Here is a 24,348-nt window from a genome sequence, read left to right as displayed (position 1 = left end):
CAAATATATTATATTTTTATGAAATAAACGCCAATTTGAACCTAGAGAACTTATTAAAATATATGTTATCGATTAAGAGGTTAAGGGGTTTAAATTCTCAATCCGGTATATATAAAGATGTTCGGACACAAAATTCAATACGACCCAGATGAATATGTACTAAAAAAAGCGACCGACTTCGAGGAAGTGAGTGTTTTGGACGCTTCGAACGACCCTAAACCCTAAATTAACCTATTTTTTTCTTTTTATGTGGAGATTGTTGAATCTACACTAAAGCATTGTGATTAAGGAGAATAATATGGGAGACAAATCTTAATCATGTGCAGCGGCACGTGCCTAGCTGTAACAAGATTTAGGTTGAAGTAATTAGTATTTTAAGCAAAGTTCTGTCCAATAAAAATTAAAATGAAAATGTCCAAATTCATATTCAAACTATAATATTAATTTATGATAAAGTAAGTTATTATTATATAATTGTCTTCTTGCCTTTGTCCCACATCTTTTCTCATTTGTAACCAAACCCATTTGGAATGTCAACTATAGCATTTATTCGTTTAATTTATTAGGTCGAGTGATTAATATGTTAGGTTGGGTAAATAAATATAGTATTGACAAAGATTGAATGTTTAAATCCTCGTATTTCATATACCTATGAACATTAAGTTGATTGTGCATAAAGATGTCCACAGACCCACAAGAACCTGTCTCGAGTAAGATGGTGTCTGGAATGAGAGAGATATTTTTCTTGTTAGCTATAAATGTGATCGGGGATGGAGATTATATTCTCGGTGTATAACTCTTTTCATTTATTATTTTTCTTATATTTTATAATATTTAATTTAGAGTAATTTTTTTAATCAAAATAAGTTAAATCATATTAATAATTATAATGGAGAAAAGATTAGACTTTTTTTTTTTTTTCTAAAAAAAAAAAAGAAAAAAATATATATATTTGACAACGTTGGAAAAATATGACCTTTCTTTGTCTTGGACTTAGACGTGACATTTCATGATTGAAGTTGAACCGACGCATGCGCTGGCCCATACAAAATTCAAATATATGAAAAATAGAATTGTGAAATTACAATTTTACCCCAATAATTGAGATTTCATTTTAATTTGACCATTTCCATTTTGGCCTTAGGTTTGATCAAATTTCATAAATACATTCTATTTTTTATCTAATAAAAAATATCTTTATTTTTAAAAAATACAAACTTGCCGATATTTAATTCAACCAAACAATAGAAAACAAGATTGAAATGGTAAATAAATTAATAATTAAATTCAATTTTGACTTCCGAAAGAAGATGAGATCAATAAGAGATATCATTGTCTGAAAAATACTATTTTGAAGACACTCGAAAACAGACTAGCCCACAATGCTTTCGTTTTATTTAATACGTTGGTTGGACTGGGGTCGCCAATATGGAACGATACAGCAGAAAAGAATGCATTGTCGAACTTTTCTTGAGATTTTTCGTATGAAAAAATGGTCGATCCCTTCAAGTCGGATCAAATTTTCGTTTCTACGAGAAATTTACTTCAATTGATATACCCTATATGGATAGTACCTATGATTAAAGAGCAAAAGTTTCTCAAACACACCTTAGGTGAACCTACCAACAAGCTTACATGATCGAATCGACTTAAACATAATCAAACTAATCGAGATTCGTTAGATTTTCAGGACCCAATCAAAATCACCTTACTGCAACATCTAATATGGTTAACAGGAATAAAATGATACTGAAACACACCATGAAAAGATGGGCAAATGGTGATACAAATTCTGCTATCATCACCAGAATATGATACTATTTTTCAGTTGGATTCCAAATACAATAGTGTTCTTAGATAATGTAATCAAAAGAACATTACTGATAGAATCCATTTATACAAACAGTAGATGGATGAAATCTAGCATCTGGCTAAGTACACAACCCATATCATAGCCATTTTCTTCCCAAATAATGACAACCTAAGCGTTTTCGTAAAAGGAAATGCAAAATTTGATTTTATGAACATCTCTTAAACTGAAACAGATAACGCAGTAGTAGTTAAGGAAGCTTACTCAGTCCCACGTAATTTGATTCAAGAGTGTTGTTATCCCTCCTTGGCTGAATTCGGCTATCGGTTCCCGCTTCGTCAAGCAAATGGATTGCCACGAATTCTTAACCGAACAAAGGAATAAGTTAATCTTCTTCATCAACTTCCAGGTCTTCACTATCATCTTCACCCATATCCTCATCTTCACCATGATCACTGTCAGTGTCTTCCTGCTTTTTCTTTTGATCACTCTTGTTATCCTGCTTTTTCTCACCACCTACATTTCCAGAATAAAAACAGGTTAATTTGAAAATACACTTTCTTCTCGGAGGCTTTATAGGAGCAAGTCCTTAAATAATAACAGAGCGAGGAACAAAAACAGAGAAAATGCCATACTCAAGAACACATACCATATTCACTGAAGATGACCCCACCAGAACACAACCCCTCCTCAACTTTAATGAGCTGAAGAGTCAGCCTAGGTCCAATCTCTTGAAGCTTGACAGCACTCTTCGTAGAAGCTTGGTTGACTCTACCTAGATCACTGGCCAACGTGACTGTTGCTGCTTCATCGTCGGCCTCGCTTTCTGACCCATAACCAGCCCTTTCAAACAACAGACGAGAAAACTTGTAAGAAACAATTAGAGGCTAATGTAAGAACATGAGATAGAAATAGAATTTATAATGATGGATCCCTTTTTTTTTTCTTTTCTTTCCATATTTGGATATCACATAGGGTACATGGCAAAGATTCACTTGAGCTCCTTATCAAACGAACTATATGAAAACCACTTAACATTTTCCCTATATTTTTGTTTTGAGAAAACAAATTCACAATGAAAGGTTGCTTTTCATTGAGAAAGAAAAAAAAAAAAAAAACAAAAAAAAGATCAAAATGGATTGACATAAATCCATAACTTGATTAAAACAATGAAACAACCAACCAAATAGCTTACTTTGTGACAAAGTCGCTCACATCTTGAAGACTCCTAAGATCAGGAACTTGATGATTCTGAACAAACTTTCTAAGCCTACGGGTAACACCAACAGGCTGTAATCTGATTGAATAATGTCGGAAATCAATGAGCTTTGTGTCTTTGTTATAATTAAGCAATACAATTCTCTGGCACGATGAAAGTTTAACCTGATACATGGAAATTAAATTGTTGTTGAGAGTGAAGGAAATCTGATCAGTCTGAACTTTCAGTTGAATTAATAAGAAAACCTACTGTATTTATATCAATAGCTGGGAAGATGTTCTGGAACATTATAGTAGTGAGCTTCAGATGCTGATCTCCAGTCCCAAAACCAGAAAGCACAATCTGCCAATAAAAATGTTAGCTGAATGATTCAATGAATCAATATGCCATCATGTTTTCTTCAAAAATGCTCTTTTAGCTTGTGTACTTCGAAAAACATTGCATATTGAGCTTGCTTATGAAACAAAACCAAAGGTGACATGAGAGAAAGAAGCGAATCGTAATTGTCAAAACTTCTCGCTTCGAAATAGCTCATCAATCAGCACACGGTAAGATCTAAGAACTCAAACAAAGAACTCTAGTTTACCCTTTTACCAGTGAAAGACACCAACAAGACAAATACCAAAAGGAACACGTTTATACAAGGGAAATTGAGACTATTACCAAAGGGGGATTCTTGAAAAGGTCTTTTGGACATCTCGGGCGCAATTGCGACTGAGCAACGTCTACTGCAAGCGAATACTCATGTATTTTGAAGTTAAGAGTTGGTCCCTGAGGGGTCCTAGCAACACGCAAATATGGAGCACTTTCAGTTTTGGAGAGTATAAGAAAATGAGTAACTCCCATAGGCCCAGCAACATTCAAATAATCCTTAAGATTATTCCGTCTCTTCTCCTGCAAAAACAGTACACACACAAATTAGAAGAATACTTCCAGATATATCATTACTAAATCAGCACTCAGGAAACAAAGAAGAAAGAACAATAAGAGTTTACCTTGAGATTGAGAGCAGTGTAAGGAAGCATCAATTTTCTCAAATCCATTTGCAGTTGCCTAAGTGGACCAGGTAACTTCCCTCTAGAAAAAACAAAACTCTTCGGGATTTTCTCCCCAGTAACATGATCCACATTAGACTGTTTCTTCGCTGTAATCGGCTTCACAAACCCCTTCTTCTTCTTCTGTTTCAATCAATTAACAACAAGAAAACTTAAACCTTATATAAAAAAAAAAAAAAAAAAAAAACAAAAAAAAAANGTTACAAGTGAAGAAGTTCTTACGTTTCCAATACGAGCCATTGCTTGCTAGAAGAACAGTGAAAGGGAAATTTCAGAAGCTTGCTGGCGAAGAACTCCAGCACCCTCTAAAATCAAATACACATATACGCAATGGCAACCCTAAGGACAAAAATTCGGAGCGGAAGTCGGTTCGATCACAGAACCGAATGGTGGAGAAGAACCGAACCAATTTGGATTCAAATCGGTCCAGCAACGGATTGCAAGAGAGAAAACAAGAGACGAACGGCCAGCAGCGGAGCGCAGAGATGGAAATTCAAAAGCGGCGGTGACGGCGGCGGCGAGGAGAAGAGAGGACGATACGGTACCGTAAAAGTCTAGGGCGCGCGTGGTGAGGTGAGGGGTTTAGGGTTTTGTGGAGATTTCACTAAAAACTGCCAGACCGATCTGGTGAGTAAATTAGTAATAAATAGCTTTATTTATACCAAATACATAATTAAATTTCAATTATGTTCCCAAAAATTCCATTTTTACCCTTTCCCTTTTAAAGTTTGGCCTAAATTGTTCCCACAATTATCTTGTCTGTTAAAAATAAAATATGAAAATAGATGGTTAATATTTAAAAAAAATCAAAAATAAAAAGATTATTATTACCGTATTTTCTCCCCAGTAAATTGTTCTTGATGTTAAAATTCCTCCTGCAAAATTGAATTCCCTTAAATGCGAAAATTTGGCACTTGTGTCCAACTTCCTCCGGTCATCAATTGGCTAAAAAGGGTAAAAAAAACTGGGACTTCCAATCGCCCCGACACAAAAGATCCAGAGTGTTACAATCACACTTTTCTTGGCCGTGGATAGACTCCACAACAGGTCATGGACAAGCATGACCGTGACACATAGCAACAACTTTCGTTTATTTGACCCAGCACAAATAAATTTAGACTCCCAATGAGTAAACAGAAAAAGGTTCCAAATTCTTCAAAGTATCAAAAAAAATCCTGATTAGTGAAGCAAATAGCTGAAATTTAAGCAACTATTGCAGAGAAATTCAGCATCCATCGACTCATCTCCTCATTTAGATCTGCGCAGAAGCTCTTCAGAAGGAACTTCTAGTGTAGCACCAGCATGTTCTTTACTCGGCTTCATTTCTGCAGCAATACCCATTAATCAAATTCGGTTCTACTCAGACATTGCTTACAAGCAAATCCCAGTACATTTTAAGGAAGTTTGATATGTTAGTTAGAAGCTTGAAAAGGATTTCGATTGCATAATTCGAGGTTTCGAAATTAATCCTAGCTTGATATGAATTTGTTGATAACAATGCTATCCATATAGACACAAAATTTAAGCTTCTATAATCTATTCATTCATTTCATACAAACACACAACCTCCATTTCCAACGCAAGGCTTCATAAATACTGGCTACTTATTTGTTTGATCAGTTGTTGGTTTCAAATTCACAGACTTTGTTCATAAGGAAAAACAATGCACTTTTAGGAAGTTTGACATCTTAGTTAGCATCTTATGATGTATTTGATTAATGGGTTAGGACTCTATAATTTAACCTGTGATATACAAGTTTGTTATCCCAATCTATGAGGATAGGGTTCGAAAATCAAATCTATAAACACTACGATGTTAACTTGAGTATCCCCCAAAGGGCTAAGGCATTGATAACCTCCTTTAAAGATCTGAAGTTTAAATTTTCCACTCCTTGAGGAAGACTATCCATGTTATGTTAACCAACATCAAGATTATACAAACTTATGCTTCTATAACCTTTTCATTCTTATGATGCAAACACAGGTTACACATGTTTAATCCCCAAACCAATGTTTCATAAAGCCCGGCCTGTTAAAATTATGAACTGAACATCCCCAGAAGAGGCTACAGTAGCTTCTAGTGTTCCACTAAATAAAACGCGGAAGAATTTGGGTGAGGCATTTCATCAAACATGGGGGCTGCAATGCGTTCATTTCAAACTCACTAGTCCTTAGCCAAGTAATTGATTCGTTGTTGGTTTTGTTTGTTCAATTATTCAAAGAGTACCGTAAATGAAGCCAAAATTGAAAAAGAAAGAGATAGAATACCATAGCCGCCGCGAGAAGTGAGCTTGGCCTGAACGATCATATTAGAGATGAAATGGGAGGCCTCCCGAGCTTCTTCGAGCAATTTACGAATCTCGGGATCTGAAGTCACATGGCGGCTCTCTTCGAACTTCCGACGAACCTCGGCAGCGGACTCCTTCAGCATCAAGGTATCGCCGGCGAAAGACTTCTTGGTTGCCCTGAGCAACGCTCTGTAGGCGCTTAGAACTTCCCCTTTCACCATCCCTCTTGAAATGAGCTTCTGCGCTTCCTCACTAACAAAGACGCCCAAAAAGGCGACGACGTCGTTTCATTCAAATGCCCTATTTTCATGTCCAATAAAATAGTCAATGTTTTTTTTTTGCAATATTTTTGTTAAAATTAGTGCATAAATTAATAAAAATTGCAATAATTATTTAAAATTAAAAAATTTTTGGTGAAAAATTAATACAATTATAAAATGTGGTATTTTTCCTAAAATAAATCTCAATTTTATCTCAAATTTTATTTAAATTTTAATCTAATTTGGTATTTTAAATTATTTATTTCATAGAAATGTACTTTTTTAAAAATTAAAAAAAAAATTACTTATTAAGTAATTCATCAATATTTATATTATTTATTGCCATATGAATAGATAATAGTTGGATCATTTTAGATTTTGAAAGATAAATAATATTATTTATTGCCATATAAATAATATTATTTATATTATTTATTGTCATATGAATAGATAATAATTTGAACTTTACTCCTTTATTTCAATTTTACAGCTAAAATTATAGAGTGCATTGATGATAGACATAGCTCTGTTAAAAGAGTTCAGTTGAAAGTGAAACAAGATAACTTGACAGTGGGACTATGTTTTCTTCCCTGTGAGCGAGCGTCGGGAAGTCGGTGTTCTACAGTTCATACCAGCAGTCGTCGGGATGTCGGTGTTCTACAGTTCATACCAGCAGTCGATGGAGGTGTCAGCGAGGAATCTAGATACTGTAAGCTGCACTTTAAGGACGATCTCGAAACCGGGGATCCTTAGCAGTTGAAGATTCCAGGTCTCAGAGCATCAGGAGCTTCAAAGTGTTTGTCGCCTCGTTACGAGTTCGATGTTAGCTTCATCACCTCAGGGTGTCGACCATTCTACATTCGTGCTTCTTACGGCGACATCTATGGTGTGATTTCTGATCTGAAAACGTGTTCTCTCCTACAATTTCCATTCGAGAATCTGCATATCAGAAATTCATATTCAAAATCAAAAGCAGCCACACCCAAATGAACTTGTGTAAGTTCTTACAGATTAAGTAGAGATAGTTAAATGAACTTGTAAGTTCTAACAACAGCCAAGAGGAATTTCTTGAGCGGATAGCTGCATTTGACATGATAGATTCAAGATATGTCCGAAATAGACATTACAGATCACGAATCAAGAACGTAACGAAAATACCATGTTCATAAATGATCTTGAACACCTTAATTTTACCGTGGATTGTTAGGAACCACGGCCCTCAACAATGGTATGATATTGTCTACTTTGAGCGTAAACTCTCGTGACTTTACTTTAGGTTTCCCCAAAAGACCTCGTACCAGTGGAGATGTATTCCTTACTTATAAATGCATGATCATCCACTTAATTAGCCAACGTGGACTCCCCCAAAAGACCTCGTACCAGTGGAGATGTATTCCTTACTTATAAATGCATGATCATCCACTTAATTAGCCAACGTGGACTCCCTCCCAACAATTCTCAGCAATCCTCCCTTTATTCCAGGCTCGACTCCTTTCTCTAGAGCCCTCGAACAAATTACATCCTTTATTCGACACGTGAGTCACTTTTGACCACACTTTCAAGACTCACAACTTTGTTCAACATCTATTGACATGACTAAGTTAAGAGTATGACTCTAACACCATGTTAGGAACCACGACTCTCCACAATGGTATGATATTGTCCAATTTGAGCGTAAGCTCTCATGGCTTTGCTTTTGGTTTTCCCAAAACGCCTTATAAATGCATGATCATCCACTTAATTACTCAATGTGGGACTCCCTCCTAACAATACTAACTTGGATCTGGTCCCAATATAGTCAGTTTTTGATGTTCTTCGATCCTAAGTATAAAGGATACAGCACGAGTCACACATTGCTATCATTTTTACTAACGAAACTAGGATAAGAACACATTTGATATCATCAGAAATGAAGCATACGTTCACTTGAATATAGTTTACAGTCCATAGAATGCTAAATGTATAATCAGAATTCATTCATAGAGCCAAACTGCCAGTGGTTCTAAGCTGCTCCAGATCAACATTTAAAGGTCAGAGACTCAATTTATTATTAGCATTTGAAAACTCTTATGATGAAAGGAAGAAGAAGAACACGAACCTCCGAGTCGTTCACCCCACAACAGCAATCTGGCATCTTCATCTTCCTCATCGATCTCATCACCATACCCAAATTCACCATCTCCACGATAACCAGGTTCACTACCATACCCAGATTCATTTCCCTGAGCATCAAGACCTCCATTAGAACTAAACCCACCTCCCAAATGATGATCCTTCTCATCTCTCTCCCTCCTCGAATTCTTGGCTTCACTCACATCAGAAGACCAATTCGCATCCCCATTCACAAACAACTCCCCACTCGAATCAGTCCCAACCGCCAGAGGGAAATCGGAGCAAGTCCCATGGGCAGCCGAAGCTCCAACAGAGCAGCACCGCCTCGTCCCACTCCGATCGCTACTCCGCCCAGAAACCGACCTCGATCCACGTCGCCGCCGCTTCCTAGCGATCAATCCAAAGCTACGACGAGTGTAAGGCCCTGCAGCAATAGAAGGCTTGTCGTCGTCAATCAAACTCAACCTGGACATGTCGATGGCGTCGACATTGAAAGAGGTAGTTCGATCGGAGAGACAAGGGCGCTTGGTGTGAAGGGCGGTGGAAGAGTAGTAGGGTTTAGAAGTTGTGGGAGGTGAGATATGGGTGTCGGAATCTAGGGTTTTGGGAGCAGAGTGGAGATGGTGGAAGGGTCTCCAGGTATGGAGCTTGAGAGTGCAGGAGTCAATGGATTGGCGGGAATCTAGGGGTCTGCGAGACATGGGGAAGTGGGTTGGGTTGGTTAAGAGGGTATTTGAAATGGGGAAGAATTGAAAGATGAAAACATGGGTTCAAAGGAAAGGGGGTTTGAGGAGGAGAATTGTTCAGAATTTCTTAGAACCAGAGGGAGATGGAGATGCCACTATGAGACCAATTCCCTCCAATCTCAAGGTTCCATGAGTGTAGTTGTATTTATAGTTCAGTTTTTATCGTATTTCTTGTCATAAAATATGTTTGTAATTTGCATATTATATATATTTGAAATACTATTTTAGTATTTATTTTCTACTTTGCTTCATTTTTAAAGAGAGTTAAGTTACGTCCAATCGTTTTAAACCGGTAGATTATGTTTTTATTTCTACGTTAACTCTATAATTAATGATTTTAACAAATTTTCTACTAATATGGTTAGAAAGAGAAATATTCGCCGGGATACAACAACGTATTAGACCTAAATATGCTAGTCCTTTAGGAGTTCTTCAAGCTTTAGCAGATAGCAAGTCATGTACTTAAGAAACGTCACAAAATGGTTTTAAAAAAAAAAAACATAGGCTAATTTGGACAACATAAATAAATGACAGGAAAAAAAAACAATTGAACAAAGTAAGAGTTGCAGGGGGGGCATATTTCCATACCTCAAAGCCACGAATGAGTTTAACTCACTTTACCAATATATGCATCTTTTATGTCATTGTCAATATATATAACACAACATAATAATACTTTCCTTTCTCCAATCCCAATTACTAAAACTAAACTATTCACATTACCATACGGATCATAAGCGTCCTAAGTCCTTGCTTCACCTAAGTTAGGAGGCTTCTTTACGTACGTAGAATGAATGCACACATGATATAAACAAAATATATATTTCCTTAACAATGAGACTAAGGACGAACCAGGGAGATCTCCTTGTTACTTCTTCCCTCGATGTCCTGTAGGCATCGATGGAGTGTCATACGGTAATTACCAAACTGGACGGCACTAGGTGGTTGCAAGACAAAAACATAGGAGATTGGCCGAGACATCAACATTGCCTTTTTAGTTGTTACTTTGTCTGGCAACTCACCGAAGCTTTTTTCGTCGTATGGAAATGACTCTGTTAGAGTGAAAAAGCTATCTCTCCCCAACTTCTCAACCTGAAACAAAACAATGCCAACAAAAGTACTTTCAGAATCCACAAAATGTATGGCAATTGGTAACTCACTGGATAGAACATTCATTCAGATGTTTCTATCGAGGATTGTTGGGAGAGGAATCTCACATCGGCTAATTGAAGGGTTGATCATGGGTCAATATCATACCATTATGAAGATTCATGATTCCTAACATGGTACCGGAATCATGCCTTTAACTTAATAATGTCAATAGAATCCTCAAATATCAAACAAAAAAGTTGTGAGCCTTGAAGGTATAGTAAAAAAGTGACACATGTCGAGGGCTCCAAAGGAGTTGAGCCTCGATTAAGGGAAGGTTGCTCGAGAGTTCCATGGCCCTTAGGGGAGGCTCTATGGTGTACTTTGTTCGAGGGGAGGATGGTTGAGAATTGTTGAGAGAGAAGTCACACCTAGGCTAATTAAGGGGTTGATCATGCGTTTACTTATAAGTAAGAAATACATCTCCATTGGTACGAGGTTTTTAGGGGAAACCAAAAGCAAAGTCACGAGAGCTTATGCTCAAAGTGGATAATATCATATTATGGAGATTCGTGATTCCTAACACTAGTTTCAATCCTGAACAAAAAATTCATATTCAGAAAGAAGGAACAATTACCTGAAGTTGTGAAAATCTGATGTTATTCATGGTGAGAATGACTCGAACCCCATGAAGTGCAGTAGCCAACATCCGGACAGCCAGAAGATCAAAGAAATTCTGTAGCAGAAGCTTCTCTATGACCAGATTTTCCTTCGAACTCGCAAAACGTGGAAACCACAATATACATTTAACATCAAACCAGGGAATTTGATTTTTCCCACTGGAAATGATGGTTTCATCAGGGTGGGAAAGTTCCCAAAATTTTCTTGCGTCCTTTAGTGCTGCATCATAGACGTCTGAACGTGAAATATTAGTTGTACAAATTATTTTGGATGGATCGCAGTGACGAGCCAAGTTTGATGAGAAATGAAACCCGGCATCATCCATAACAAGAATGTAGCCACCTGATTTAGGAAAATATTTTTCAAGCGTCAAAGCATGAGCTTTTTCGTCTTCTGGCAGGCATAGAGTTGATTCAAATGAAGGAGAATTTGATGGACTCTGATCGTGAGAAAAGAAACAAGAATCTCCATTTCGACAACCCTGCAATAGAAAAAGGGTCATATTATTAGCTTTCTATGGGATTAGGGGAAAACCCCCAACAAATCTTCGTGAAGCATCATATACTGAGAAGCAGCAACGTTATATTCTCCCCATTTGTTTTTATTTCTCATTTTTATTGACCCGTACAAGCAAAGCCTTGAATTTTATTTGATTGGATTTCCAAAAGCTAACAATTACTTTAGTCTTCAGTAAATGTAATCATCGTTCAAGCATTTCATTGGTCAGAAAAAAGATGGGTATAATTGGCTCAAATTTCAAGCATCACCAGATAGATAGATACCTGGAGAGAGAAGAAAAATTTGCAAGTGGCTCTCCTTGATTGCAGTGAATGTGAAAACAAGCACTGATCGCCTCGATTGCAGGATCCATTGACAAAGTAAACACAAAGAGCGGTCCCATCATGGACATCAAAATCGTTGTTCAAAGAACTTAAGGACTGATTGTTTGGTTCTTCTCCATAAATAACTTTCATCTGTTCAAAAAAAAAAAAAAAAAAAAAAGAAAAANTTTCATAGGGAAGACAAAAAAATGAGTACCTGTTTGATAACATCTGCCAACTTCCCAGCTACATGATTAGTTCGGGGATAGCTGGAAGCAACATATGGTAGAGATGCACAGGTTCTTGATTCACTTGATTGGTCAACTCCATTTTCGTGACATTTGAGAATGCATGAATGTTGAAACTGAGGAGTGTTGGATGATCTTAGAATGTCGCACATACCCAAAAATCTGGGTCGAAACTGGTGCAATGTATGTATGATATCTTCATCTGGAGTGGCAGAAAAAGAAAAGTCTAGGATAAACTCTAAAGGAATATAAAGATGCAAAAAGAAGCAAGAGCTGCTAAAATGGAATAAAGAACAATTGAAGCACGGTGATTATGATAAAGTCCATACACATTTCAGAGACGTGATTTAGAGATGAATGCACAAGACTGTGAAAAGAACACCATTCTTCTTCATCCTTGGAAGGTGTTGATGTCGTAGCTTGTATTTCATCAGACTTCACGAGTTTGTTCAAATATTCGACACGAATTTTATCCTATTAAGGAAAAGAGCACTAAATTTTACGCCCATCATTGGAAACAAAGTAATAACTATTCAAACAAAGAACTATACCTTATAAACTCTTTCCCAGAACTGGAACGCATGCAAGTTTCCTATCAATGCCATTTCTTTAAATCCAAGTGGAATTGTATCAATGCTCTCTCCATCGAAGTAGCTTTTTATGTACTCTGCATACTGTATCAGATAGCGTTCAAAGTTGATTAAAATGCAGGCAAATGTTAAATAGGGGAATCCAAATAACAACAATCAAGAAATACCAAATTATTCTCTCCAAACGGACGAAGTACTGGTAAAGGCTGTGTATCCATTAATATGCCTAGCAAAATTCCTTCATGGAGCATTCCGATGTCTCCAAACTTTAGTATCAGCACAGAAGAATCAAAAGACAGTGAGAAACTGGCTAGTAGACTTCCATAATATGTAGGTTCATATCGGCCTCTTGGAGTTTTTTTAAGCGCTTTCATGCGAACAAGAAGATTCAATGCATCTTCAACAACATTGCCATCAGGTGGATCGAGAGCTTTCTGCAGCAAAACTACAATCGGTGTACCATAAATCAATGTGCATCCAGTTTAGATAATAGTAACACCATACACAACCCATTATCTACACGTACAAAATGTTAAAAAAGAACAACACCAGAGGATCAATGGCAATCATACTAATTGCCACAGCCTAGTCAATAAGTGTACACCTACACTTTCAACAGACATACGCTGACTATTATTATTATTTTTGATTAATTCCAGATCGGTTTATCAAAAACTATAACTAAATGAAATTAAACAAGTGTATTAATCAATTAGACTGCTGAATTTGCGTTTGATGATTACTGTAAAAAGAAAAACAGCAATGGATTTCATCCATGGATATGACAGCATCCTATGTACATTAAAGCTAATTTAATAAAGATCATATACCAAAGCTCATTCATATGAGAAGGAAAGTATTTGGGGAAAGGGAGAGGGGACTTTCTTTTTTCTTGGTCTAAAGTTCTAATTCCATCAAATTGAAATTTGAACTTAATGTTGTAAAGTAATGCTCTCCATTAGTTGAGTTTCCTTTTTACTTACGTCTATGCAGGCTACTTTGTAGCTGCCAGTTATTGGGGGCAATATTGGCTTTTTGGGGGTGTGTTTGAATGTTTTGGTCGATCATATCCTCCTTAAACTAGACAATGAAAATTATGAACGCCCCTCAATATGTTTTTGTGATTAAAAATAAATCATTCATAAAAGAGGGAAAATATATCCTCCTTAAACTAGGTAATGAAAATTATGAACGCTCCTCAATTTAACAAAAAAAGGTTTCACCAAGAGAAAACTATCATACCAGTTGGATCGTTAATTGCTTTTGATTCTGTTGAGCAAATTAGAAGCACTTGCTGCCTCAATGATAACCTCAGTATAGCTGGTCGTTCAAAATCTTCAAATTTGTGGTAAAATGATCTTGGTACCAATCGATAAACTTGGCCATCACAGGTTCGACCAGTCCTTCCTCTACGCTGCTCAGCCTGAGGCATATTGCAGTATAAAGAGATGAAATTAGTCAAATTACTAAACTCCTACTTTTTTTTGGAAATTCTGCAGTTATATGGAAGTCCTCAATCTGACTTTTCATTCACATTTGTAACATTACAAATTGTTAAGTTTATCTATTGAAATGGGTGGGTGGGGGGCTATCAAAGGTGATAATCACAAAAAGGAAGTCAAAGTAATGGATAAAAAGATATGTATTTGATAGTGAGCGGGTTGTGAGTGGAGAAAGAATCTAAAAATGAATACATAGAAAAGGGGAGAGTATAAGCCTTTAAAGGTCCATTTTAAAACAAAGTAATAAGAACGGAAAGCTGGAAGTACGGAGGTTGGAAATTGGAGAGTCAAGAATAGGTTGCTTGTGTTTTATTTGTATGATGAGGAATGAGAATTGTAGAAATGTAATATAGATTCATATTTATATATTATCTAAAATCCAACTATATTGCTGCCAAAGCCCAGTCGTGGATATTTACTATGCCGAATGTAGGAAGGCGTTCTGAAGCCTGTCTCTCCTTTCATTACCATTTTCCACAAACCAAACACACTCTAAGAGACAAAAGGGATATAGCACTAAAAGTTAGGTCCTTTAGTGTTTCTGCAGGTGCAATCGAATGTTTTTATCTTCTGAATTATATAGATGTATAATAATGAATAGAGAATCCATTAAAAAATTATTGTTCAAAAAAAAAAAAAGGCCAAGATGTTAAGAGTAGAACTTAGGTGAACAAGATTTGACGCAGTATACCGGATCATTTACCTGAGATTTAGAAATCCAGACAACCTGTGCGGAGTCCTTTTTCTGATTATTATCCCAAAACACTTGTAAAGACCTGCATGAATCGATTACATATGCTACTTTTGGTATTGTGACGGATGACTCAGCAATATTTGTTGCTAATATCACCTGCAGGAAAAAATTCAAATGCAAGATGTTTGAATAACAGTGTAAAAAAAATTGAGACGGTTGCCCGAGCTTATCAAGAACCATGGGGACATCAAATTCCAAACCAAGTGTGGAAGTCTCGAATGATCAAATATAGAGAATAAAACAGCAATCAACTTATCAGAAGCATTGTCAGAAACACATTCAAATTAGTTGTCATATTACTTGCTTTACATCTAAATTAAAAACTAAAGATTTTATATCACCTTTATTTCAGGATTAGTCATTATATTGTTTAAAAAGGGTGGACATACCTTACGATGTGATTTCCAAATCCTCATTGCTGTCAAGGCTTGCTCAATGTCAATACTGCTATGTAAAATATAAACCTTAAAAGAACTAAGTGACTTCAGAAGATGCCACTGTTGCTCCAGTGAATAATACGTGGGAAGAAAAATCAAGATACTCTTTTCAATGTCAGACTCATTCTTATGAATATGCAACAACAGATTGTGAATCAGTTTGTGCACTTCAGGCTTAATTTCCACAGAAGATGTGGAAGGGCTGAAACCATTAGAAGATTGTAAATCTGACTCAATCCCAAGTAATTCATTTACCTGTCAATGGAAAAATAAATCATAATTAAAACAAAATAACTCAGAGACTATCACTTCTGTTCTATCAGCACAATTTCGCTCTAAGATCACTGCTTGTCCTATACAAACATTCTTGCATATATTCTTAAGTTGCAGACATAGTTCTAAACTCCTTTCTGAACATAGTTATAACACTATCAAAACAATCAGCATCAAAGTAATTCGAAAATTGCTAGCACATTGAACCAACTACCAAACACGGAGCAAACATACACAATGATGTGGTTTACAGAAACAGTAAAGTATACAACATCAATCACAAATAATAAGGGCTCACCTCTTCAAGATATGAAACCTTACGTTCAAAGAAAGTTTTCTGGCTTGAGCTAGGGATTGCAAGCACTTCAACACGTTCACCTCTACCAATTTCTTTGAAATAATCTCTATACCTTCCAATATCAGCGGTTGCTGACATCAATACCACCCTACAAAAATTTAAAATATTAGCTCCCGAGTGGCCAAATCAAGAAAAAAAAAATTTAGTTAAATTTCTAACAAGGACTGGTAATGGAAAGAACTAACCTGAGATCATGGTTCTTCAACAGAAACTGCTTCACGCACACAAGAACAAGATCAGACTCCACAGATCTTTCGTGCACTTCATCAAGTACAATCACCTTGTAATCGAGTGCCTTTAACCCCCTGTCTCGCATTTCTTCCAACAAAACCCCAGCCGTTTTAAAAACAATCTTCGATCTGGATGCATGAAGCGTGAAGCATTGGTAAAAATTTTCAAGAATACAATTTAAAATACAGTAAGCAAAAACGACTTACAAATATAATGTGAAATTGAAGATTCAATTATCAACAGCCATATTATGTACCTTTCCGATGAGTGCTTCGAGTGACCTATATGATATCCAACCTCTTCTCCCACGTTACAGTTACGAGCTCTAGCAACCATATTCGCAATGGCAACTACAGCAAAACGCCTAGGCTGCGTACAAAGAATGGGCCCCATGTCTTCGTCCAGAAGAAACTGAGGAATTTGAGAGCTCTTACCTGTAAACGCAAGGCAACAGAACCTAATAAGCAGAGATAGACCATAACTACTACAATCGAGCAAAAAAACTAGTAACAATACAGCTTAAACCGATAGACAAGCAAATAGCAAGCGTTGCCTTCCCGTAAACCAACCGTCATCCATCCTCTATTTTCCATCTCTTCCCCATTCTCTTAAAAAATTCAAGTCATCGAGCACAATATGGCTAAGTTGCAATACACACAAATGAAAAAATATATATATATGCTTCCTTCAACCAAAAGACGATAAACCACTAGTAATACACAGTACGAAGATAGCATACCACAGCCAGTTTCGCCGACGATAAGCGTGATGCGATTCTTGCGAATTTTCTCAACGATTCTCTCCTTGAGCGACATGACCGGTAAAGCCGAGAAATCGAACGGCGACGACGATAACAACGTCGACGAAGAAGAAGAAGCCATTGAAGCGAACCTTTTCGTCTTCCTTCTCTCTCAGAATGGTTCCTCTGGTCTCCGTAGTCGTTGTGCTCCCGCCTTTAAAGTTTACTGGAGTGATCGAGGAAGGAAAGGAACGGGGTTTTTATATCTTGACACGACGGTCAGATGTTTGTCTTCGGTCATTTGACCAAAAGGTAAGGGTAAAATTGGAAATTACCAGTGCGGAAAATACTCCGAAAATTGGTTTTGTGTACGGCAAACTTCGTGCGCAAGGATTTGGCACAGTTCGTGGGCCCCCATTTTTTATTTTCCCACTTTTTAAGGAAATTTGAGAATACTTGATAATATAATTATAATATATTTTTAATTAAATTATCTTTTAAAAATGTAAACATTATTCGAGTAAAATATCATATCATAGACATGATAGTGACACGTCTCAGACAAACATTAATGTAACATACTGCTCATAATTATAGCCCTTGTATTGTCTTATTGATGCACGTTGTGTATACATATTTCTAATTATTTGAAATGTGTTGCTACTGAGTGTCGTTTTGATCGGCTCGTTATTTGTATATTCTTTTTTGTATTGTTCACTTTGTTATTTTATGGTATAAAACTCTATGGCTACTCGTACATTTTCAAAGCCAATCAATAATTATTATAGGTTAAGAATGAGAAATAGAAATAGAATCGGATCGAAAGTATGATCTTCATTCATGTTTACCACGTTTAAATAGGATACAAACTATCAACTAATACAAAAAAACATTAAAAAACTATATAACTAACTAAATCTGGTAAATAAAATAAAATATACTGTTAATCATCTAAAATAAAATATACTACTGACCACTCCCAAAATATCTTAAATATATCTAACTAATTATTAAAATATATTTCAAAATATCATATTTGACGAGTTATTATCATGTATTAAATAAGTTTACGAATAAAACATTATATATATATATATTTTTTTTTATTAAGGTAACAATATGAATCAAGTATCATAAGCGGGTGATTTAATTCCCACCTCACAATCATGGAACTCAAAATAAGAATAAAGAGGTATAAATTACTTTTTTTTTACCTATCGTGTTTGGAGTTTGTGTCTATTGGGTTCATAGGCTTCACGACCGAACCTTCCTCCTTTCAACTCACACATTTCCTCTTCTCTGACTGTTACGAGTCGATGTCGATAGTCTCCCTTACCTCGATGCAAAAAATAACGCCACCACAAGATCCCATCCACCCCTGACGTCGACACTTCCTTTACCTCAGTATTGTCGTCGACACCACACTACCTCGATGCAAAAGATAATGCCACTGCAGTTCATCAACCGATTTTGTAGTGAATTAGGGGCAAAAATGGAATTATATATATTTATATTATTATTATTATTTAATAATAATAATAAATAATGAAGTATATAGTTGATTGGGATGTTATGCAATATAGTAAATTGAAAAGGAAATTACTTTTTTGCCCCAATTTCCCGCAAAACCCGAACCAAAATCCATTATAGTTGGGTAATTTTAGTCGCAAATTTCCACTCCGTCGCAACGGCTCGAGCCACACCAAACATAACTCGCAAACCAGAGACTCCGATTCAGTGGTAACCTCGAGAGATTCAGAAGATGGCTTCAGGCTGGGGAATCACCGGGAACAAGGGCCGATGCTACGATTTCTGGATTGACTTCAGCGATTGTATGTCCCGCTGCCGAGAACCAAAGGACTGTGCTCTACTCCGTGAAGATTACCTAGAGTGCCTCCACCATTCCAAGGAGGTGAGACCTTCCATTTCCCTTACTTTTTTCACTTCTGTTTTGTTTTTCCTCCAATTTTTCATGTATAAGTTAGATTAATTGCCTGAATAGGGATTAGATGTGTGGCTCTTTGATTCTTCGAGCCTCTGATGCCTAATGCGACCTTTGCTCATGTTTTCAACATCGCATCCGGAGGCGGTTGCCTGAGATTTGGTTTAGATCTGTTTTTCTATATAACTACAAAATTTCTTTAGGAACTTAAATTGCGATAACTTCGATTATCGAGGCTTTAGGTGCTAGTGATCTATTAGGGAAAGGTTGAGTCGTATCAATGAAAATAAGAAGGTTCTGTGGCTTCCAGTTCGAGTTTCACATTGTTTCTCAATCTTTTGATGTATGTTTTAGAGTTATCATTAACAAGAATGAATGTTTTATAAAAGCAAGGTGGAGCTCTCAGTCTAAGCTTCTTACATTTTCTGTTACTCGGATAATTAGAGGACGGGTTATCTCCTTTTTCTTAAAGCGAACAGCTTACCACACATTGCTTGTTATTGCTTATCACGATTGCCTCCTTTTTACTAAAGTTGGATTAGTGAAAGTTATAGTCTGTTTAGGCATTCTGTTAAATCGCAACAGTATGATTTTATGCTTGTAAGTCCTTGAACTCTGAGGTTTGTGTCTATTTGGTCCATGAACTTTCAAATGTGTGCCATAGATCACAAAATTTTCAATTTTGTGTTGAATATATCTATGAAAATTCTAAATTAATTGACATATTCGATATAAATTTGAATTTTAAGTCTAATGGAACCATCAAATTTCAAATTTGTGTCTACTAATCTATGATTTTTAAAAAATTCGAAAGAAATTTGAAAGTTGGATAGTTTATGGGCTAAATAGACACAAGGCTCAAGGTTTAGAGACTAAACTTATTATTTATCCTCTTTCCAAGGATATGAATATATGCACAATCTCTTTGGAGAAATAATTATTGGAGGCCAGAACAATATGATTGTGGTTTTATATCTTTGGATGTAAGAGAGAGAAACAAAGAAATTATGGTTTACCATGCATCCAAGGGTTTTTTTTTTTTGGGGGGGGGGGGGGGGGATTTTTTTAAGAAANAGGTTTCGTAATTGAACATACAGTGTGTTTATGCTTGATTTTTCGAATCTGCCAGCGGTCTCTCCTCAATGGATTTCAGCAGATCTTTAGGTTGTTGAAGATTCAACTTATCTACGAAGATTTGAATGTAAAAAGACAATTAAACAACACCAAACGCTAAGTTTAACAGAAAATTATGATAAGTAAAGTCAATTTTTGGATAACGTGGTGGCTTTATGTATTGAATAATATAAGAATGTCTTTATATAAGGAAGAGAAGAAACTTTAATGGGGAACAAGTAGGAAATACAAAAGTAATGTTTTATGTTGTTCGGGGCAAACTATGTCTATGAGCATTTTAATATGTGAAGTGGTTCGTTTAGCAGCGTCAATCTTTGCAACTAGAATCTTTCAATATTATTCACCTTGGTGCTGAAACCCTCCACCTTCATCACATTTTCGAATGTTATTTTTGACACTGTCTAGTTTCCATTTGTATTTCTTAGATTCCTTACAGATAAGAAGTTGCATTCAGTGGCTTCAGTGTTGCAACTGTTCTTCAATCTCTTTAGGCTTTCCGTGTCTTCTTACTTATAGGGACTATCAAGGTGCAACTCTCCTTTATATCCCTCAGTGTATTTCCCCTTGGAGAAGGGATGCTAGGGTCTGGACCTCTGACCTTTCTAGGGGTTTCTTCTTCCATTCATATTTTTATTATGTCTTTTCCTCATGCGTCGGTAGCTGCTCTGGTGCTTCTTTTTTTCCTCCCATGGAAGCTCAAAATTCCTAATGAAGTGACGTTTTATGCATGACAAGTTTTACTTGAGAAGGTTAATATCTTCGATTGTGTCCAAAGACACTCTTCCTTAGTTTTGTACTCGCAGTGGTGCATTCTTTGTAGGAGGCATGAGGAGTACATGGATCATTTGTTATGGGAGTGTTAGTTTGCAAACTATCTTTAGGGTCATTGGAGGAGCTTGTTTGGTGTTAGTGACGTGGACCATAGAGATGGACGATCGTTGTTGGAGGGGTGCTTTTGAATCCTCCCTTTAGGGAGAGACGGCTTCCTTGCTGAGAGTTGTAATGAGATTTTTTAGGAGAATGAGAAGTGGGATGAGGAGATTTAGAGGTTGTTAGGCTTAATGCTTCCTTGTGGTCGTTGGTCATTAGGCCTTTTTGTAATTGTGGTCTTGGGGTCGTTCTTTTGATCGAAGCCCCTTTTGCAGTTAGAGTCAGACACCTGTTTCTTTTGGGCTTGTTTTTTGTATGATCTTGTAGTCTTTCATTTTTTTCGATGAAAGTTTGATTTCTTTCCCTAAAATAACAAAAGTGTACTTATTCTATCACTTGTTTCTCACACTTCTAGACATGAATATATTAGTGAGAAGTTTTATGGTGGCTGAAGTATTACTCTTTTTTGGGGCTTGAGTTCAGCGGGAGATTAGTTCAGATTTCTGAAACAAACAAAAAATTTAATCGAAGTGTTTAATTGCAAAATTCATTATACAAGGGCTAAGCACACTGTCGTTATAGAATAGGAAAACCTGGATAAACGTCTAGAGCATGTTTATAAGTGATTTTGTAATGGTTAAAATCGCTTTTGTTAGGTTTAGAATCACTCATAATTTAGTCATTCAAAATCAACTTGATGCATCATTTTACACGCGATTTTAGCATCATAAAAAATTGGTTTTGAATAATTAAAAGCATGTTTTCAGAGTGGTTTGGAATACCGTACAAGCAATTGTAATCATTTCAAAATCTTCCAAATATGCCCTAAAATGCAAGGAGTATGTTCTGCTTTTATTAAAAATTGATTCTGCTTGCTTTGTAAGAATCCGTCCTAATTCAATTTGCTTGTTTGAACCATTCCTTACAGTTTCAAAGAAGAAACCGTGTCTACAAAGAGGAGCAGCGTAAACTAAGAGTGGCCAAAGGGGAGGCCAAAGAGGGTAAACATGTTGATGCTGCTCATGCATAGTCATAATCATCATTCAGAGATTGAATAATGCAGAATGCATAGACATGCGTTGTTATTTGAACAGTTTTTGGCTTGTTATTTACATTCTATTCTGTCTTTCTTGAATCCGGTATGAAATTCACAAGTCATGCAACAAGGTCAATTCACTTCTTTTTTTCCTTGCTCTATCAAAAGGGGGCAGCATTATCTGCTTGATGAGGATGATGTGAATGTGTTAATGCCACTTATTTCCAAGTTTTGGTTTAATCAATAAGCTCTTAGCACATTGTCATTTCTATTGATATAGGACGACCCTCCTCCCCTTCCCAAATGGTCTGGCGAAGAAGGGTCAATGTAGTATTTATATTGCCATCCACAGAGAAGGGAGGGGCCTCAACGGATGTCAGAGACGTTTGGAAGGGCCTCTAACTGGTATTACTCACTTACCTCTATTCCCAACCCCAATATGTCGACCTGAAATGCTGGATGAAATTTTTAAATGGCTAGGGTAGGACATTGTGAATTTGTGCATCAAATGCCATATGTGTCAAAATTTTAACTTCGATGGTTGATATGCATTTTGAGTCAGTAGTTCAGTAAAAAAACTGTGCTTAATTTTTGAAAGATTTTCGGTCAAGATCTGTTTAGGCCTCCATAACAGGGAGTTAGTTCAATGGTTTCAGATATTGATGTCCTCTCCTTGGGACGTATTTTAGTCATTTTTTAATTTCTCATTTATCATGATTGAACAAACCTACCCTGAGAATTCTATCTTGATTGAGTTGGCTCTTTGAATCTATGCCACAACAATGTCTACACCTCTTGTTTTGTGTGCATCGCATGACTTTAAACTTTCAATTTTGTATTTAGTAGGTCTTTGCTTTTTAGAAAAGGTTAAAACTGTTGTAGAATCTATTTCATATAAAATTGAAATTTTAGGGATTCCATTCGACACAAAATTGAAAATTAAAAACCAGTTAACATTTTTAAAAGTTCAAGGATCAGTTAAACACAAAGCTCGGGAAGTTTGGGGTTGGGGTTGAAAGTTGAAAGTGAACTTTTAAGAGTAATGGGGAGGAGCACTATGGATGAAAGGTATTTGTGATGCTAAACAAAGTAAAACGCAGATTGAAAAACAAAAACAAAAACAAAAACAAAAACAGTAGTGATTGGGAGACGTGTGAGGTGAAATGGTTAGATTCCTTTCTTATCGATGGGGCTCAAGTGTTTGTCCTTTGAATGTCCTCGGCCAGTGGTTTCACCTCTTCTTTATAGATATTTTCCATCAAAACATACATTGCAACACCCACCACCACATCTTTATGTTGGTTCTTTCACTTTCGTCTCTCTCACCTTTCCAATCCTTTTCTACCTTTTTCTTTCTCCTTTTTTTCATATCTTTCTTTAAACTTTCCCTCCTCTAGAAGATGCTTTTAACTGTTGTGTATTTACTTCCTAGCTTTAAATTTGTTTGTACTATCCTTCCGTCTATATATATTTTGAGGATTGTATTCATTGTTCATTTTAAGGTGAAAAGTGCTTTTGGTGATTTAACATTACTAAAAGGGTAAAATACTTACGTTTATTGAATATATATTGTTTCTTTTTTCTCAAGTGATTCATCCTCTTTGTCTTGTTTGTTTAACATTTTAGTTTGCGATGCTATTCATCCAGTCTTGTCGTATGTATTGCATCGTAGAAACATAATTCAATTTTCAAGATGTATTAATGGTTTTCTTTTGAAGTTGATGATTCAATGAATGTATTGCTGGCTCATATTGATTGGAACGACTCAGCATACATTATAGACAAATACTATAATTAGCCTTTTATACATTCAGGTTTATGAATAATGTAAAAGACAATTCCATGCTTGTATTATATTATATAGGCCTAATTCATTATTCAGTCAACTCTTTTTTGTTTTTTCTTAATTTAATTTTCATTCTTTTAGTCTCTTACATTTTAAACATCTTTTCAATCTTTTTATTTTATTTTATTTTACATGGTATTAAATCCATCCTTAATTTCTTACTATCATTCATTCAAAATTATGACAGACCTATTTAAGTATTTAAACTCAAGGGTCCAAACATTAGGGACCATCACACATTTACCCCTTGTTTTAGTTAGAAAAAAAAAAAAAGATGATTACAAGTTTATTCCCATAAACTTTAAAA

The 24,348-nt window shown here is 36.0% G+C and overlaps 5 protein-coding genes across 5 annotated transcripts; 1 reads left to right on the top strand and 4 right to left on the bottom strand.

The window, feature by feature from the left end:
- Window positions 1-1,768: 1,768 nt before the first annotated feature.
- On the bottom strand, window positions 1,769-4,707 carry LOC111788368 (peter Pan-like protein). The gene is made up of 7 exons (XM_023668686.1): window positions 4,307-4,707; window positions 4,025-4,207; window positions 3,693-3,923; window positions 3,279-3,371; window positions 3,006-3,193; window positions 2,460-2,653; window positions 1,769-2,326 (listed from the first exon to the last, which is right to left on the bottom strand). The coding sequence occupies exons 1-7, from the start codon at window positions 4,322-4,324 to the stop codon at window positions 2,196-2,198; spliced, it is 1,038 nt and encodes a 345-aa protein (XP_023524454.1). The 5' UTR covers window positions 4,325-4,707; the 3' UTR covers window positions 1,769-2,195.
- Window positions 4,708-5,027: 320 nt separating this feature from the next.
- Window positions 5,028-6,672, bottom strand: LOC111788370 (mitochondrial zinc maintenance protein 1, mitochondrial). The gene is made up of 2 exons (XM_023668688.1): window positions 6,353-6,672; window positions 5,028-5,409 (listed from the first exon to the last, which is right to left on the bottom strand). The coding sequence occupies exons 1-2, from the start codon at window positions 6,591-6,593 to the stop codon at window positions 5,333-5,335; spliced, it is 318 nt and encodes a 105-aa protein (XP_023524456.1). The 5' UTR covers window positions 6,594-6,672; the 3' UTR covers window positions 5,028-5,332.
- A 407-nt stretch (window positions 6,673-7,079) lies between these two features.
- Window positions 7,080-9,623, bottom strand: LOC111788369. Its single transcript, XM_023668687.1, has 2 exons — window positions 8,731-9,623; window positions 7,080-7,571 (listed from the first exon to the last, which is right to left on the bottom strand). The coding sequence occupies exons 1-2, from the start codon at window positions 9,443-9,445 to the stop codon at window positions 7,465-7,467; spliced, it is 822 nt and encodes a 273-aa protein (XP_023524455.1). The 5' UTR covers window positions 9,446-9,623; the 3' UTR covers window positions 7,080-7,464.
- A 453-nt stretch (window positions 9,624-10,076) lies between these two features.
- On the bottom strand, window positions 10,077-17,432 carry LOC111788865 (DExH-box ATP-dependent RNA helicase DExH8). Its single transcript, XM_023669424.1, has 14 exons — window positions 17,214-17,432; window positions 16,731-16,908; window positions 16,429-16,602; window positions 16,184-16,331; window positions 15,565-15,867; window positions 15,125-15,271; window positions 14,162-14,342; window positions 13,087-13,364; window positions 12,881-13,003; window positions 12,659-12,803; window positions 12,299-12,531; window positions 12,043-12,234; window positions 11,217-11,741; window positions 10,077-10,582 (listed from the first exon to the last, which is right to left on the bottom strand). Exons 1-14 carry the CDS (start codon window positions 17,353-17,355, stop codon window positions 10,331-10,333), a joined length of 3,021 nt encoding a protein of 1,006 aa, XP_023525192.1. The 5' UTR covers window positions 17,356-17,432; the 3' UTR covers window positions 10,077-10,330.
- A 1,436-nt stretch (window positions 17,433-18,868) lies between these two features.
- LOC111785725 (NADH dehydrogenase [ubiquinone] iron-sulfur protein 5-B-like) lies at window positions 18,869-22,454 on the top strand. Its single transcript, XM_023666109.1, has 2 exons — window positions 18,869-19,125; window positions 22,088-22,454. The coding sequence occupies exons 1-2, from the start codon at window positions 18,976-18,978 to the stop codon at window positions 22,187-22,189; spliced, it is 252 nt and encodes an 83-aa protein (XP_023521877.1). The 5' UTR covers window positions 18,869-18,975; the 3' UTR covers window positions 22,190-22,454.
- The last annotated feature ends 1,894 nt before the right edge of the window (window positions 22,455-24,348 follow it).

This window comes from Cucurbita pepo, chromosome LG02 (genome assembly GCF_002806865.2).
Source record: "Cucurbita pepo subsp. pepo cultivar mu-cu-16 chromosome LG02, ASM280686v2, whole genome shotgun sequence".
Classification (NCBI taxonomy): Eukaryota; Viridiplantae; Streptophyta; class Magnoliopsida; order Cucurbitales; family Cucurbitaceae; genus Cucurbita; species Cucurbita pepo.
The sequence above is the reverse complement of the archived record's forward strand: the minus strand, read 5'-3'. Positions and strand labels throughout refer to the sequence as shown.

Bases quoted from the DNA above. Each gene is read 5' to 3' on its own strand.
- LOC111788368 (XM_023668686.1), bottom strand. The intron at 3,924-4,024 runs GTAAACTCTTAT...CTGTTTTTGCAG, and splicing joins ACACTGCTCTCAATCTCAAG to GAGAAGAGACGGAATAATCT. The intron at 3,194-3,278 runs GTAGGTTTTCTT...TCCATGTATCAG, and splicing joins CAGCTATTGATATAAATACA to GTTAAACTTTCATCGTGCCA.
- LOC111788370 (XM_023668688.1), bottom strand. From the start codon at position 6,593: ATGGTGAAAGGGGAAGTTCTAAGCGCCTACAGAGCGTTGCTCAGGGCA. The intron at 5,410-6,352 runs GTATTCTATCTC...GTATTGCTGCAG, and splicing joins CACTTCTCGCGGCGGCTATG to AAATGAAGCCGAGTAAAGAA.
- LOC111788369 (XM_023668687.1), bottom strand. From the start codon at position 9,445: ATGTCTCGCAGACCCCTAGATTCCCGCCAATCCATTGACTCCTGCACT. The intron at 7,572-8,730 runs GTTCGTGTTCTT...TCTGATATGCAG, and splicing joins GTGGGGTGAACGACTCGGAG to ATTCTCGAATGGAAATTGTA.
- LOC111788865 (XM_023669424.1), bottom strand. From the start codon at position 17,355: ATGGCTTCTTCTTCTTCGTCGACGTTGTTATCGTCGTCGCCGTTCGAT. The intron at 15,868-16,183 runs GTGAGCCCTTAT...TTCCATTGACAG, and splicing joins AGGTTTCATATCTTGAAGAG to GTAAATGAATTACTTGGGAT. The intron at 12,532-12,658 runs GTATGGACTTTA...CTGCCACTCCAG, and splicing joins AAATCACGTCTCTGAAATGT to ATGAAGATATCATACATACA.
- LOC111785725 (XM_023666109.1), top strand. From the start codon at position 18,976: ATGGCTTCAGGCTGGGGAATCACCGGGAACAAGGGCCGATGCTACGAT. The intron at 19,126-22,087 runs GTGAGACCTTCC...CATTCCTTACAG, and splicing joins GCCTCCACCATTCCAAGGAG to TTTCAAAGAAGAAACCGTGT.